The 16,170-nt window shown below is 36.3% G+C and overlaps 1 protein-coding gene and 1 long non-coding RNA gene across 8 annotated transcripts in view; one reads left to right on the top strand and one right to left on the bottom strand.

The window, feature by feature from the left end:
- The window catches only part of C20H2orf76 (chromosome 20 C2orf76 homolog), a 54,946-nt gene that overhangs the window by 10,050 nt on the left and 28,726 nt on the right, over window positions 1-16,170 (bottom strand). For 5 of the 7 annotated variants that reach the window (XR_013359082.1, XM_077861405.1, XM_077861409.1 and 2 more), the window contains 2 exons: window positions 6,805-6,855; window positions 2,660-2,697 (listed from right to left, as the gene is read on the bottom strand). Coding sequence is in view for 6 of the 7 variants with exons in the window: in XM_077861405.1 (XP_077717531.1) it covers window positions 2,660-2,697; window positions 6,805-6,855 (89 nt within the window). In the remaining variant the exon portion in view is untranslated. The remainder of the gene's footprint in view (window positions 1-2,659; window positions 2,698-6,804; window positions 6,856-16,170) is intronic. The other 2 variants (XM_077861410.1, XM_077861411.1) reach the window with 1 other exon arrangement.
- On the top strand, window positions 5,985-9,735 carry LOC144291704 (uncharacterized). The gene is made up of 3 exons (XR_013359083.1): window positions 5,985-6,065; window positions 7,723-7,881; window positions 9,371-9,735. It is a non-coding gene; the product is annotated as an uncharacterized LOC144291704 (long non-coding RNA).

Here is a 16,170-nt window from a genome sequence, read left to right as displayed (position 1 = left end):
TCACTAGCATTCCAAAGTTTTCTTAAAGATCTTGAACATTTCTTATAAAATTTATTCTAGGATATGACTTCTTCCTTTCATAAACTTTTAACAAGAGTAGCTATCTGCTTTCCAAACTCACAAAGAAATTAGAGTTTTTATTTTAAATCATTTTAATAGGAATTATTCTGACTCTGCAAACAGCCCACTGATTATAATCCATAATACATACACAAGTACATTTTCTTGATAACCATAAATCATATTATGGTAATTACTTGCACTGTACTATTGATTCATCTATTCAATAAAAACCGAGCTCATAGTCCAAATAGGAGGCTCTCGTGAGAAGGTATCCAGGCAGCTTTTTATTGCAATAATAGGAAGAAATTTCTGTGGATATCTGGTAATTAAGAAAGCCTCTAAATGTAGAATATTAGGGGAATGGGGAATATGCCTTTCGTGATTAAGTTCATGAAGATATGGGAGTCATTTGGAAGTCTCTTCCTTTGGCTGAGAAAGGGAACTAAAATCACAGCTGGGTTGGAAAACTGATGGGCTGGTCCCACGGATGCTGACAAGCCCTACAGATGCGGAACAGAGAATGGGAAGTAGAAGCAGATGGGGAAATGAGAAAAATGTCTGGAAGCTGGATAAAGCACAACGAGGGCTTTTGGGTAAAATTTTTCTGAAGTTTTAAAACTGTATCTTTAAAAATATAACAACCCCTTTCCTTATAAAAGCTAAAGAAAAAATGTGAAGAATCATCCCCAGGAGGTATATAGTCTGTACTTAACTAGAATTGTTATGGTTTAGATGAAAATTTATAAAGCCAGGTTCTAGAAACATTCTAAGCAACTTAATTTGTTTTGGGAATCCCTCTTTTAATACATTGCTCAACTGGAAAGATAAGCCCTAATTCTATAACTCTAACATGCCAGGTTGGAACATGTGTTTATAATATAAGAAACCATTCTAAGAGATTTCCAAATACATGAGGAAATGATACTTGATTTAAGTATCATAATATCAATTATTTGAATACTACAGAATTAGGTTTTCATTTGGAAAATATGAGCATATGAACAAGCCCAACAATGTAAAAATGCAACATTAAGTAGAGAATGACATGAAATATTCTACAACTTTTTCAAAGAGCATATTGTTTCATTATAACTTTATTTCGTGTATGTGTGTGTGTGTGTGTGTATTTTCCCCCTATGACAAACCCACACTTCCTATTCTCCACACTTTAGAGACAAAGTTATAAACCCACCTGGCCGAGAAAAGAGAAAAAGAATGATGTCTATGGCCAGACACAGTGGACATTCTAGTACCCATACAAAGTGCAGATTCCACACCACAACTCCCGACACATGTGAACACTAAATTTTAAAGCATTGTCAAGTTTGTACATACAACCTTGGTATAAAAAAATAAAGTTACTAGAAAGAACCAGTCCTGCCCTTGATTTTAGCCTAGTGAAAATGATTTTGGACTTCTGGCCTTCAAAAAACTATGAGAATAAACGTGTGTTGTTTTAAGCTACAAGGAAAAAAATGTTTTTTGAAGTTTCTAAGTCAGAGTCGACAGCCATACCCTCATGCCATTTTCTTTGTACCCTGGTATACAGTTATTTGAGAGAGCTGAATGAGTTTATGGTGGGTATCCAGGACTAGAGAAAACAATGAAATTAAGTGAATTCAAAAATAAATACTTGGGGCACCTGGGTGGTTCAGTCAGTTAAGCAGCTACCTTTAACTCAGGTCATGATCCCAGGATCCTGGGATGGAGCCCCTCATCAGGCTCCCTGTTCAGAGAGGAGTCTGTTTCTCCCTCTCCTTCTATGTGTGCATGTGTGCGCTCTCTCTCTCTTTCTCTCTCTCTAATAAATAAATAATCAATCAGGAAACACTTAATTCAAAAATTGTTACAGAAACACTCCTATGAATGAGGCATTATGCCAGCTATTGGAGATACGAAGAATAATTACGGACCCTTGCTCTTGAGTAGTTTGTATTACAGAATTACAGAATAAGATAATGGCTTTAATGAGGAGTCAATGCAAAGTCACTGAGATTCAAGAAAAAAGATTGCTCTAGTCTGTATGAGAAGCAAACCTTCGACTGTGGCTTTATAAATATATTCCTCTAAAAAGAATGAGAAAACAGAAATGTAAATACATGATAAACAAACAGTTCTGTTTGGGGCAGGTAAGATACTGTTAGGACCGCAGGCCATGACCTCTCTGCAAGTAGGTTTGTTCCCAAGAGTCACAGTGCTGGATCTTCTCTTACACACACGAAGAGTTAGGTCAGAAAAAGCAGATTATTTCTAACTGTTTTTGGCTCTTTCCTTCTGGTACAGAATTAAGTAAATTAAGTGGATCAGACTGCCAGACAATGAATGGCTTTATCTGTAACCTCAATTTACCAAGTTTTGTGCTTGTGCTTGTTTTTGCTTTTCAAAAAATTAACATTTTTTAAAAGGATCTCCTACTCACAGGGACTTAGTGGGTTTTTTTTTCCCTTAATGGCTGTAGAAAGCATATTTGCAAAATTTTTAAAATGCTATTATAATGGAAAATAATTTAGAAGTATGTGTGTTCATTCACTTATTCACTGAGAAAGCCAACAATGATTACTTGCTATGTGCCAGATACAGTACATATGAAACATACCTTTGCTTTATGTGCTTGATGAACAATCTTGAGTTTATCTGAAAGGAAAAAAGAAGTCTTTGTAAAAGATTATTTTAAAACTTCATTTGAATAATCTGAAATGGGAGGCTACAGCTGTGAAATTGAGAAACTTAAGTCCTTGCCTTATGATCAGCTCCATTTAAAAATCTAGAATACAGTAAAAGAAAAATACTTTTATATAGCATCATGTTAAAGGTGACTGATATATAAAGATATTTGAAAGCCTTGGTCTTAAAAAAAAAAAAAAAAAAAAAGCCTTGGTCTTTGACACATGCAACTGTGTGCCATAACCTGCAGTGAATTCAGCACATTTTCCCTTAGAAGAGGGTGGATATTACTCTATCCTGGTTTTTTTTGGAGTCACAAAAGGCTATGATTAGCAAATAATATAAAACATGTCGGACATTAATGTAAATAGTTGAAAAAATCCTACCAATCTCTCAGAATACATACAGTGACAGGAGGTCAAATTATCATCCTGACAAATTATTACCACTCTCAGAGTTCAGGCTCACTGGTAATCTGAGCAGGACTGCGAAGGCCCAAAGAATATCAGTATTTGCCTCCTGGTTTTGAAATGTTGCACAGGTTCACACCACCTAATCTGCTTTATTCAATCCTCCTTCACTCCTTAATCTGTTTATCTTGAAGTCAGGCTACACTGTGCTTTTCTAATAAGTCATTTCTCTACACTGGGTAAAGTCTGACTCTGCAACAGTGAGCTCTTAATTATAGCCAGGGCTGAGCATTCAACGGGTTTCAAGTCAGAAAGTTTCCAATTCTTCACTCAGTTTTATTTAACCAGCTAATTAATGTATTATGAAAACATATACTATTCTCTCTGCATAAACTCATAACCTAAACTAAAATTCATTTCTAGCAATCATACCATTCAATTCAATAAAGAAGTCCAACAGTAAAATGAAGTGACAGGATCTACTTAAAAAACAGGCCTTAACTGTTCTAATAATACAAGAGAATAGGATTGCAATCCACTTAAGAGCTCTAGCACTCTGAATTACCCATGATTTTAAAAGGTCAACTTTCAATTATCTATTGCAATTTTTTAAATATTTAATTCAATTTGCCAACATATAACACCCAGTGCTCATTTCATCAAGTGCCCTCCTTAGTGCCCATCACCCTTTATTGCAATTGTTAACACAATATCTGCCTAATCCTAGGACTGTAACTACATATAGTTGAGAACTAAAACTAAATCTAAGTGAAAAATGCATATATGGAATGTAAATATACCACAATTGTTAAAAATAAGCTCAGAACGTACACAAGAAAATAAACAAGTTGGCTTTTGGATTGTCTATTATTCTGAGTTACCTATTATCTTTTTCTCACTATAGATGGGTATCGGTTTATTATTAAAGACAAGTTAGTAAAGCCAGTAACAGTTTTTTAAGTAAAAGAATTCTGCTTAAAGTCTGTTACAACCAAAATGCAAAACTGTAGTTTGACCTTCCCAAGTATTAATCATGTTTTATATATTTTGCTAAAGAGCCTTTAAATTAGATAAATCCTTGCTCTATGGGTCCTGCAAACCCACAATAAGAAAGCCACATTTTGGGGATCCCTGGGTGACGCAGCGGTTTGGCGCCTGCCTTTGGCCCAGGGCGCGATCCTGGAGACCCGGGATCGAGTCCTGCGTCGGGCTCCCGGTGCATGGAGCCTGCTTCTCCCTCTGCCTGTGTCTCTGCCTCTCTCTCTCTCTCTCTCTATCAGAAATAAATAAAAATTAAAAAAAAAAAAAAAGAAAGCCACATTTTTTTTTAAGCAGAAGAAGAAATGACTTGAACAGAAATTTTCAGATTTTTGTCTCCAACAGAAACTGGTAAGACTTGTTAAGAGGGTCAGAGAAAGGGATCCCTGGGTGGCTCAGCGGTTTAGTGTCTGCCTTCAGCCCAGGGCATGATTCTGGAGTCCCAGGATCAAGTCCCACGTCAGGCTCCCTGCATGGAGCCTGCTTCTCCCTCTGCCTGTGTCTCTGCCTCTCTCGGTGTGTCTCTCATGAATAAATAAATAAGATCTTAAAAAAAAAAAAAAAGAGGGTCAGAGAAACTACAAGCTGGCAAAAGACACTGTACTAATAATGCGCCTTTCCTTGTTGAATAATCTTTCACTTGTTTTTACTTCTTTTTTAAAAAAAATTTCATTGTTAACAGAAACAACATCTGTGGGTATTGTACCCTAAATACAAATTCCTTGAGGAAAGTAATCTCCTAAAAATAAAAATAATATATTTGTGGGGCATTTGATGTGTTCACACAAGCATGGTTTAATCTCATACGGCCTTATGAAATAAACAGTATCAGTGGCCCCGCACTGCACAGCCACCAGTATTTACTGCACACATGCACAGTGTCTAGGTAATAAGGATTTAAAAATAAGACAGCATCCAATGTGCTTTAGAACACAGTCTGGTCGGGATATACCAATCATAGATATAGATGCCAATTAAATAGGAGGAGGGGCCCTGAGAAATCTCAGACTCCCCGTGGCCTGGACAGCAAGCCCGCCCTTTGCCCAAGGGCACAGAGACCGCAACCAGAAAAGCAGAAATCTGACTCTGCACCCTTTCTACTCCTCAACACCCAATGTGTTCTATTTCCACAGAGCAGGTGGCAATACTGGAGGACAATGACATGTGAGAAAGTGACGTTTGGCCTTTCTCGCTGGACACAAAGCAACAGATTGTTACAGAGCCAAACCCAACTCAGACTGAGTCACTGGAAGTCTATCAAAACCCTGGTGGTTGTCTAGTTTCTAATGTCAGAGATAAATGTATTTACTTCTTCTGCCAATTCACCTGAATAGTATTCAACTCCTAGGACAAAACTGTTCATAAGGTGGGAAGATATAAAAGGTACATGATCTATCACCATGATGAGTAACAGTCAGATACTCTAATGCTGTAGGTATCTAAAATTTATCTTTCAAATAGTTTACATGGAACACAAGTTTGAATATGTATGCATATATACGCACACACACATGCACACACACACACACACACACTCCTCATGCAGAAAAGGAAATGGCATCTGTAGGTTGATTCAAGTTTAAGATTATATTGCAAGTCATTATACTCTGAAAGCCAGAATTGAGAAGTTTCATATTTACTTAATCGTGCTTTTTATTCCTTTCTCTTATTCAATATTTAGTATGTAAATTCTTTAAGCCCAATAAATCAAAGTACTTTCCGCTTAGTGCCTTCAACTTCTGCTTGACTACCCCTTATGACCTCACAATTAGTCTCTGGATATTAGAATGCATACACACGGTGAAGATTGTGATTTCAAAGTATTTTAGGTCATAAGTTGCTCCACCAAATGGGAACAGAATTAAAAGGCACTCCAAAAAATGATCCGAGGTAATAAAAAATTTATACTTCAAAAAATGTCCCTGTACCAATTAACAGAAATATTTATTAGATGCGTCATAATTTTCAAGTGAGGTCTCAAAGTTTGGTGAGTGTCACTGTGCTGAAGGTTAATAACTGTACCATCTTTATATCAAATAATGAAACCAAACTACCTGCCTAATTACTGCATTTTTTTAAATCAACTACTACAACAAAATTACTATATACTGTGCCCAAGTTAGTGATATTTAAAATGTTTAACCTCTTAATTCTTAGTCTTAAATCATTTTCCTTTCCCGGTTACCTGACAAATTCATTTTAGACATCATTTGCCAAACATGTTATTTGTTGCTCACAAATAGGCCACTTTCATATACTATTACAATTCACTTCAGGGATACACCAGAATTCCTATACTTCTAAATAAGTTTTCCTGTTGGTTTTTATTTATAGATAGTAGATTCATTTTTTTTAAGATTTTATTTTTATTTATTTATTCATGAGAGACAGAGAAAGAGAGAGAGGCAGAGACACAGGCAGAGGGAGAAGCACGCTCCACGCAAGGAGCCGGACACAGGACTTGATCCCGGGATTCCGGGATCACGCCCTGAGCCGAAGGCAAAGCTCAATCACTGAGCCACCCAGGCATTACAGTAGCTTCATTTTTGAAAACCCAATTCAAATTGCTATCAACATGAAACTAATGTGAAATTATATTAATATGTTTTTAAAAAGTAAAATTAGTTACCATATTTATAATTTCTGAATGGTGGTGGCAGGCTGGTCCTTAAAGGAATATCTGTAAGAGAAATATTATTTTTATCATATTCATATAGACACTTGCGGTATATGCATAGTCTTTTATGTTCTTCTAGATCTCCAGACTAAGCCCACTTCAAAAATTTGACAGAACACAAAATGAAGCTAACATGCCATCAAAACCCAAAGGTCATCTAAAACAATGGAAGCATTGAGGAGATGCTGAGCTGTTATTAGTTGAACTAAGAATTCAGTCACATTATTAAATGAATTGTCATTTTATTAAATACAATAGCATTTGCTATACATAGCATTCCTGGGTGAGCTACTATTTTCCATATGGTGACATTCATTTAGCATATGAATCTGAGAATTGGTCAGGCCAGTATAGAAACCAAGGATCAAGACAAATGTTATTACTCTTACCAAAATTCAGATAACCTACAATGTAACTACTCTAACTCCTCAAAGAAAAGAAAACAAAAACAAATTAAATATTCTTTTTAAAATAGAATTTCAAATGCCTGAGAGGGTGTGTATGGCAGAGGGCAATTTGATATAGATCAAAATTACATATGCATATATCCTTCGATCTAGCAATTCCACTTCAAGAATTGATCACAGAGATACACTTTGCACACTCTCACACCTGTGTGTAATAAGACATACATACAAAGGTACTAACTGTAGTACTGTTTACAATAGCAAATGCTCATAAAAATCCAAATGTCCTCCACTGGGGAGACTTATTAAATTATAATATGCCCCAAAAAGGAAATATATTTTTCAACTAAAAAAAACAAGATGCAAAGGAAATGCTCTATTAATGAGATCTTCAAGATATGTTAAAGATAAAAGAAAGCATAAGGCAGACAATTTTTTTTTAAGGATTTTATTTATTTGACAGAGCGTGCAAGTGAGGGCACAAGCAGGAGAAGCAGCAGGCAGAGGGAGAGGGAGAAGCAGGCTCTCTGCTGATCAGGAAGCATGATGTGGGGCTTGCTCCCAGAATCCTGGGATCATGAGCTGAGCTGAAGGCAGATGCTTAACCACCTGAGCCACCCAGGTAATCCCCAGACCATTATTTTTAAAGTAAGCCACCTTTCAAGTAAAATAGGGGAAAAGTAAGAATATATGTTTGTATTTGTTTTTATATTCTTGGGGTTGGGGAGAGCATGGTGTACTGGTAGAAGAGAAGTGGGAAGGAGATTTTTTTACTGATTTCCTTTTATGTTCTGACCTTAAAACTGCATGCATGTGTTATTTATAAAGAAAACTTGACAAAATCCACACATCGGAATTAGGGAGTGTTTTTTTCTAGGCACATTTACCTTTTAGAGGGCCGAATATATACAAAAATTAAAATATCATTTATTCATTTATGTTACATGCATTTAAAATACCTACTACCAAGCATTCTGTGGACAAGGTAAATAAGAAGTTACCAAGACAAGTCCCCACTCTTGAGAGCACATATTCCATGTCACACCTTTAACGAAGGTATGTTCACAGCCAGGGCTAGGTCTTACTAGTGTGGTGCTCTTCTGCTACACAATAGAAGCCCCCAGTCCAGCATGAATGGCTCAGACTCAGCGGGCTGGTCCCAGGCACAGATGTTCAAACATAAAACAAAAAACTAAAATGATTCTTAGCCAAACACATTCACATGGGCCAGCCAATTGACCTGAGTGAGCAGACAGGTCAAACGGGGTGAGGGGTGCTGTGAAATCTGGGAGCATGCATCCTATTAAAGGGGCTGTTGCCATGCCATTCTTATTGGTTGCCTAAACATTTAAATGAAAACACTAAAAACAAAACTCTGAGGTTTTAGGTGAAATTCTCTGACTTTTAAAACCCTGTAAAAAAAATAATAATAAAAAAAAAAATAAAACCCTGTAGGTCCAAGCAAACCTCTCTAGAGCCAGGATTCACCTGGCAGACACTTGAAACCTCTTAGCTTAGGCTTGCCAGAAAACAGAAGTTTCATTTTCTCCTTTTGTATTTCTCACTTATAATTCCTGAGCCAAAGAAGTGTTAATGAAACATTAGAAAGGGGAATTAGATCTGTTTAATTTATTACCACTTATAGTTCCTGAACAAGACAATGAAACACTGTGAAGGCACGAGGTAAGAACAGAGGGCTCCATGAAATGGCTCACACTCAGAGGTGCCTACATTTGAAAAAAATCAAATCATTGTCTTTCGTTCAGTCTGGACTCCTCACTGATGTTTTAAGAGTCTTCGGTGCAAAAGTCTTATCCTCTAGCAAATGTATCCTATTTCATATTTTGTGATGCTATTACAAAAAGTTTTTTGTAAGTTTCCAGCCATATATCAGTAATAACAATTGATTTTTGCGTATCGGTCTTGTACCTACAACCTGCTTAAGCTCCACTTATTCTAGTAGTGTTTTTATAGACTCTGCAGGATTTTTATAAGATTCATAACAAAATCATAATAGATTATTATATAGATAATCATGTCACCAGTGAATAATGGCAATTTTACTTCTTCCCAATAGCGAAGCCTTTTATTTCTTTTCCTTGCCTAAACAGATTGGCTAGAACTTCCAGCTCAGTGTTGAATAGAAGTGATCATGAGCAGATAACCCTGCCTGGTTCCTAATCTGAGGAGGAAAACACTCAGACTTCCACCGTTAAGTATGATGTTGGAGACCCATTTTTCATAGATATCCTTAATCAGTAGAATAAGTTCCCTTCTATTCCTACTTTGCTGAGAGTTTCTAACAGGAATGGATGCTGAATTTTGTCTTTATCTACTGAGATATTCATATGGTTTTTCTCCCTTAATCTATGCATATAATGAATTACATTGACTGCTTTTTGTCTTTTTTTTTGTTTTTTTTTTCATTGACTGCTTTTTGTTGCCTTTTTTACATTGATTTTTTGATAGTAAATCATCCTTGCATTCCTAAGATAAATTTATTATTCCTCTTTAAATACTGTTGATTTGATTTGCTAAACTTTGGTTATGAATTTTTTCTATCTCTTTTGTGTGAAAGATATTGGTTGGTAGTGGTTTTTTTTGTTGTTGTTGTTTTTTTTTTTTTTTTTTTTTTTTTTTCTGATTACATTCTCTGGTTTTGACAGCAGGGTAAGGATAGCCTCAGAAAATCAAGTGATAAATATTTCCTCCTCTGGAACTTTATGCAAGTGTTTCTGTGGAATTGGGAATCTTTTTTTCCTTCAGCATATAGTAGAATTTACCAGCGACTAAAATTGGGACTAGAGTTTTCTGTGTGGAAATGTGTTTTAACCGTTGTTCATTTTAAGATACAGTATTATTCAGGTTATCTGCTTATTAGTGGGCTTTGGTAGTTTGAGCCTTTCAAGGAACTTCTCCACTTTCCTCGGATAACATATTTGTGGCATCAAGTTTTGTTTTGTTTTGTTTTGTTTTGGCATCAAGTTGTTTAACTTATTCCTTTATTATTCTTTTAATATCTATAGAGATTCTGTAGTAGTGCAACAACTCTTGCTGCTGATACTGATAACTTGTGTTTTCTCTCGTTTTTTTCCCAATCACTCCAGCTAAAGCTTTATCAGTTTCATGTATTTCAAAGAATCGACTTTGGTTGATTATTGATTTTTTTCTGTGCTTCCTATTTTCTACTCCAATCTGTATTATTTCTTTTATTCTGCTTACTTTGGATTTAATTTACTTACCTTTTTCTCATTTCTTAACATAGAAGCTGAAGTGATTTGAGACCTTTTCATCTTTTTAATTTAGGCATTTCTAGTCCTATAAATATTCCTCCAAGTACTATTTTACCTGCTTCCCACAAATTTTGAAAAGTTGTATATTCATCTTAATTCAATTCATAATACCCTGCCTTTTGATCTCTGCTTTTACTCACAGGTTATTTTTTATATAAATTTATTTTTTTATTGGTGTTCAATTTGCCAACATATAGAATAACACCAGTGCTCATTCCATCAAGTGCCCCCCTCAGTGCCTGTCACCCAGTCACCCCCACCCCCCGCCCACCTCCCTTTCTACAACCCCTAGTTCATTTCCCAGAGTTAGGAGTCTCTCATATTCTCACAGGTTATTTTGAAGTATGCTATTTGGTTTCCAAATATTTCAGAATTTTCCAGAGATTCTTTCGTCATTGATTTCTAATCTAACTCCACTGTCAGAAAACATACACTGTAGGACTTTAATCCTTTTACATTTGTCATGACTTATTTTACAGCTTGAAATATAGTCTCTTGGTAAACGTTCTGTGTGCACTTGAGAGGAATGCATATTCTGTTATTTGGTGGAGTGTTCTATAAATGTCACTTGGGCCAATTTAGTCCAATAGCATTACTCAAGTTTTCTGTACCCTTACTGATTTTCTATCTACTTGTCCCATCAATTATTGAGGGAGCAATGCTGAAATCTCCCACAGTGACTGCAAATTCATCTATTTTTCTTTGTAGGTTATTCGTTTTGACCTCATATTTCTGAAGTTGTGTTGTGTCAGGTGCATAAGCATTTAGAATCATTATGTTGTCTTGATTAATTGATGCCTTACCATTATAAAATAATAGTCTTTATCCCTAGTAATAAACTTTACTCTGAAATCTACTTTATCTGATGTTACTGTAGTCACTCCAGTTTTCTTTTGATTGGTATTAGCATGGTGAAACTTTTTCATCCTTTTACCTTTAACTGGTTTTTATCTTTATACTTAAAGAGCATTTCTTATAGGCAACATATAATTTAGAACTTCCTGTTATAGGTCTGTCTTTTAATTAGGGTGTTCAGACCATTTACATTTATTGTGATTATTAATATGATTGAATTTAAATCTACCACTTTGTTATCTGGGTTCTGTTTTGTTCTGTCCATCTGTTATTTCCTCTTCTATCTCCCTTTGGATTGACCTATTTGACAATTTATGATTCCATTTTAACTCTTTTGTTGGCATATTACCTATAACTCTTAGGTGATGTGTTTGTGCATGCACATGGTTGTTTTCAAGTCTGCAGTAAATATCTTTAACTTATTGTTCTATCTCCAAGCAATACTGTATCATTTTATAGATTGTGAAAAAATCTTGTGCTTCCATTTCTCCCTCCTAGCCTTTGTGCTAGTGCTGTCATCTATTTCCATAAACCCCAAAACATATTGTTACTGTTTTTCTTTACATGGTGAAATATATTTGCAGAAAAATTATAAAATAAGAAAAAAAGGCTTTCATATTCACAAAAGATGGGGCCTGTTTCAGATTAAAGGAAATTAAGATGATATAATGTGCCATGAAAAGACACAGTGGAAGCTTAAATACATGTTTCTAATTGAAAGAAACCAGTCTGCAAAGGCTACGTATTACATAAATCCAAGCACATGATAGCCTGGAAAAAGTAAAACTAGAGACAGTAAAGAGATCAGGGATTACCTGGGGCTTGCAGGAGAGGATAAATAAGTGAAGCATGGGGGATTTTCATGGCAGTGAAACTATTCTGTATGACAGTGTAATAGTGGCTACACAACATTATTCATTTGTTGAAACCCATAGAACTTTTTATAGCACAAAGAGTGAACTTCAATGTATGCAAAGTATAAAACAAACAAACAAACCACCGTTTAGGAGGACAGAGGATCCCAGGAAAGAATGCAGATGGTGACAAGAGAATCCAGGAGTATTGCAAATGTATGAAACAAATTTCCTGAAGGTGCTGGAAGAAAAGCTGCTGACCTCAGTGACTGTAGCAATGAAGAGATTTTTTTTTAAGACTGAGGCAAAAGGAACTGCACAGAAGCACTGTACTCTAGTTAATAACAAGTTGCTTCCCAAAGGATACAGATTAACAACTCTGATACTGCTAGCCATGGATAAGGGAATTCGAAAATTAAATCCATGGATGGCAGATGACAGGAGCCAGATTCTCATTCTTGGAGTGAGAATACAAAGAGGCAGTGGGGTGGGGGAAGGGGGCACGGGTGGAAGCCAGGAGGTACATGTTGGAATGGATTGGAAAATATCAGGAAGGACACATGTTTAACATACAGATACAGATGGTGACATGAAAATACTGATAGATATGTGTATATACACAGGCTGATACATTTCTTCACTCTTTCAACTGAGAGAGCTTTAAAGAACAATACACTAGGAGTAGTGAGCACCCCTAGCACCCAGATCTGACTTTCAGGAACCAGAATTCCTTTGAGAAATGGCTGATTCTGGGACTGGGACAGGAAATACACTCAATGAGCCTGAAGCATCTTATAGTACCAGAAAGTGACTAAGTACTCAATACACACACACACACACACACACACACACAGATGGCATATGTCAAAGGGGCACAGAATACAACTAAAGTTCTCAGGGGCCAAAGCCAGAAGAATTTACACAACAAAATAAAATCCCCCCCCTGCATAAAAATTCCAAATAAATGATATAGATATTACCCCACTTAAGGAGGGAGAACATAACTCCCCACTCTTGAATTGTGTCTGAGCTGTTATTCCAAACAGTGTGATATGAAAAGAGGGGAGAGTAACTTCACCTAACACCACCACAGCCAGATGATCTGATGGCAAAGATCATAATGATGTACAAAGCACATACCTCTGATAGGATGGAATAAGTGACATTCTACCTTCAAGACCTTCCTCTCAAAAACCCATAACCCCAGGCTAATGACAAGAAAGGTATCAAGCAAATTCCACTAGGGGGCTGTCCTACAAAAGGCTTGACCCGTGCTTCTTAAAACTGTGAAAGCCATCAAGCAGGTTAGATGTGACAAGAACCTGCAGATGCCCCAGGAACCTAGGGCGATGTGATAATTGAATGTAGTGTGGAGTTCTAGAAGAGATCCTGGAACACAAAAAAGATGTTAGATAAACACTAAGGAGACCATAAGAAACCATGGACTTTAGTTAATGAGGCATCAATGTTGGCTCATTCATTCCAACAAATGTAGCAGAGTAGTAATATAAAATGTTACAAATGGGAAACTGGACAGAAACATCAGATACAAAGAAACATATGAAGACAAAGAAACCCTAACTCTTCTAGGAGTCACCCAATGGAACAGCGGCTTTACAGAGCAACATACCACCATGAGTCAGGCGGGATAAAGAGGAGTTCTGAACTAGTAGGTTGGGCAAATCCTCTAGGTTTTTTTTCTGTTTCACCAGTGGAGTGATTTTATGTTCAGAAGCAAGACCTGGAAGATTACAAAATATTGAAATGTTTTCAAATCAAAGAATAAGTGAAAGGTCTTATATTATCCAGATAATTGGTTGGTACACTATTCTAAATCTAGAAAATTAGCCATCTATGTAAGGTAGTAGTAATACAGTACGTCTGTGATCAGAATATCTGATTAACATCCATTCCCATATGTTAATAACAGGTTTATTATATTTATAAACCTACATATAAATAATCCTATATGTTTATATTTATACTTTTTATAAATATGTGTTTATATTTATTATACAACTTTAGGTTTTAATAGCATGTTGTTGAAGAACAGTGCTTCTCAATAGAGAATGAATCCAATTTAACCAAAGTTCTTTTGCTAAGGGAGAAACAGACAGTTATGACAGGAGACCAGAGTAAGGATGGCAAAAGGTGAAGAACAGTTAGAAAAGCAAGAAGGAATCTAAAATAACCCCTCTCTTCAAAGAATAAAATAACCCCAAAAGATCTCATCACAATGACCATTTCTGGCTGTATGCAAAATTCACTATGCCACAGTGTCAAATCACTCTTCCAGCTTTCAGCTTTCAGTGTTCAAAACACTAGAGCAAAGGGAACTTAATGCAACGACTCTTCTGACACTGAGTGAATCCATTTACTTTGGAGATCCCACTTCAGTAAGTGAGGCAGAACAGAAGAGAGACAACTTAGTGTGGTGTTTAACAGTACATATGCTAAGCGAAGTCAGTCAGAGAAAGACAAATACCATACAAGTTCATATATATGTGGAATTTAAGAAACAAAACAAATGAACATAAGGGAAGGGAAGAAAAAATAAAATAACATAAAAACAGACGGGGACAAACCGTAAGAGACTCTGAACTCCAGGAAACAAACTGAGGGTTGCTGGAGAGGAGGAAGGTGGGGGGTGGGGTAACTGGATGATGGGCATTTAGGAGGGCACATGATGAAATGAGCACTAGGTATTGTGTGCAACTGATAAATCACTAAATTCTACCCCTGAAATAATACACCATATGATAACTGAATTTAAATAAAAAAAAAAAAAAAGAGTACATGTTACAGTTAAACTGCCAGGGTTGAATTGCAGCTTTGCCTTTTGTTAGCCATGTAACTTCAGGCAAGTTTCTTACCCTCTCTGTTCCTTAGTTTCTTCACCTGTCAAATGGGGATACAACAGTTCCTACTTTAGAAGGATTCTGTGAGGATGAAATGAGATCATCTAATTTAAGTTTTCAGTAAAGTACCAGACATACAGTAATGTTTGCTGTTATTATTACTTGAAAAAATGCCAGAAATAAACTCTTTGGTCTTTGTTATGTACAAAATTATAAAAGGTAGATATATGGCTCCCTAACCTTTCAGAGAAGCTCCACAGTGCCTCTAATCAGATAGGCTTGGGCACAGAGCCCACAAATGAAAAGAGTCTGCACCCCAAAAGTTCACCTTTTAGTCAGTGGGACACATTTCCCACATGCACAATTGAAACAAGGAGTTATGTTATTACTAACACAGGTGAAAGATGTGGGCAGGCAGGGCTGAGCATCTAACCGTGATCCGTACAACTACTCTAACGGAGAAGGCATCTATGGTACCCAGGAAGGGAAGAACACAGTAACCCAGGTGGTGGTGGTGGTGTGGGGAGTTAACATCTTCCCCTGCCACTGCAGCAGCCTGAAGATTATACTTCATTCTGAAGGACTATGAGAAGAACCTATCCTGTACTGTACCAAGGACATCATGGCACTTACTACCACAACACTAAGAGCACTATAATCCATAATATGCATAAAGATTTCAAAATAAGAAACATGGGGATTTGTTTTTATTTCAAAATCCAAATATGCTTCTGGTGTTATCTTTTCAAAAGCAAGACACTCTGTAATTGGCAATATCTTAGTACCAACTCTCAATTTCCCCCTAATAATTAAGAACATAGCAATAACAACATATGCTCCATATGTCAGCTTATAGTTACTTTAAGGAGTAATTATGTTGTTCTTATGAAATATTTTACAGTCACTACAAAGTAAAGCCTGGTCTATCTTCTGTGTAGGTTTCCTACCTTGCCTACTCCTTACTTAGGTAATACTGAGTAAAGTAAAACCACCCAAAGTTGGTGAGTAGGTGGGAAGATAAAAGAGAAGAGTTTAGAAATTTACAAAGTCA

This window comes from Canis aureus, chromosome 20 (assembly GCF_053574225.1).
Source record: "Canis aureus isolate CA01 chromosome 20, VMU_Caureus_v.1.0, whole genome shotgun sequence".
Lineage (NCBI taxonomy): Eukaryota > Metazoa > Chordata > Mammalia > Carnivora > Canidae > Canis > Canis aureus.
The sequence above is the reverse complement of the archived record's forward strand: the minus strand, read 5'-3'. Positions and strand labels throughout refer to the sequence as shown.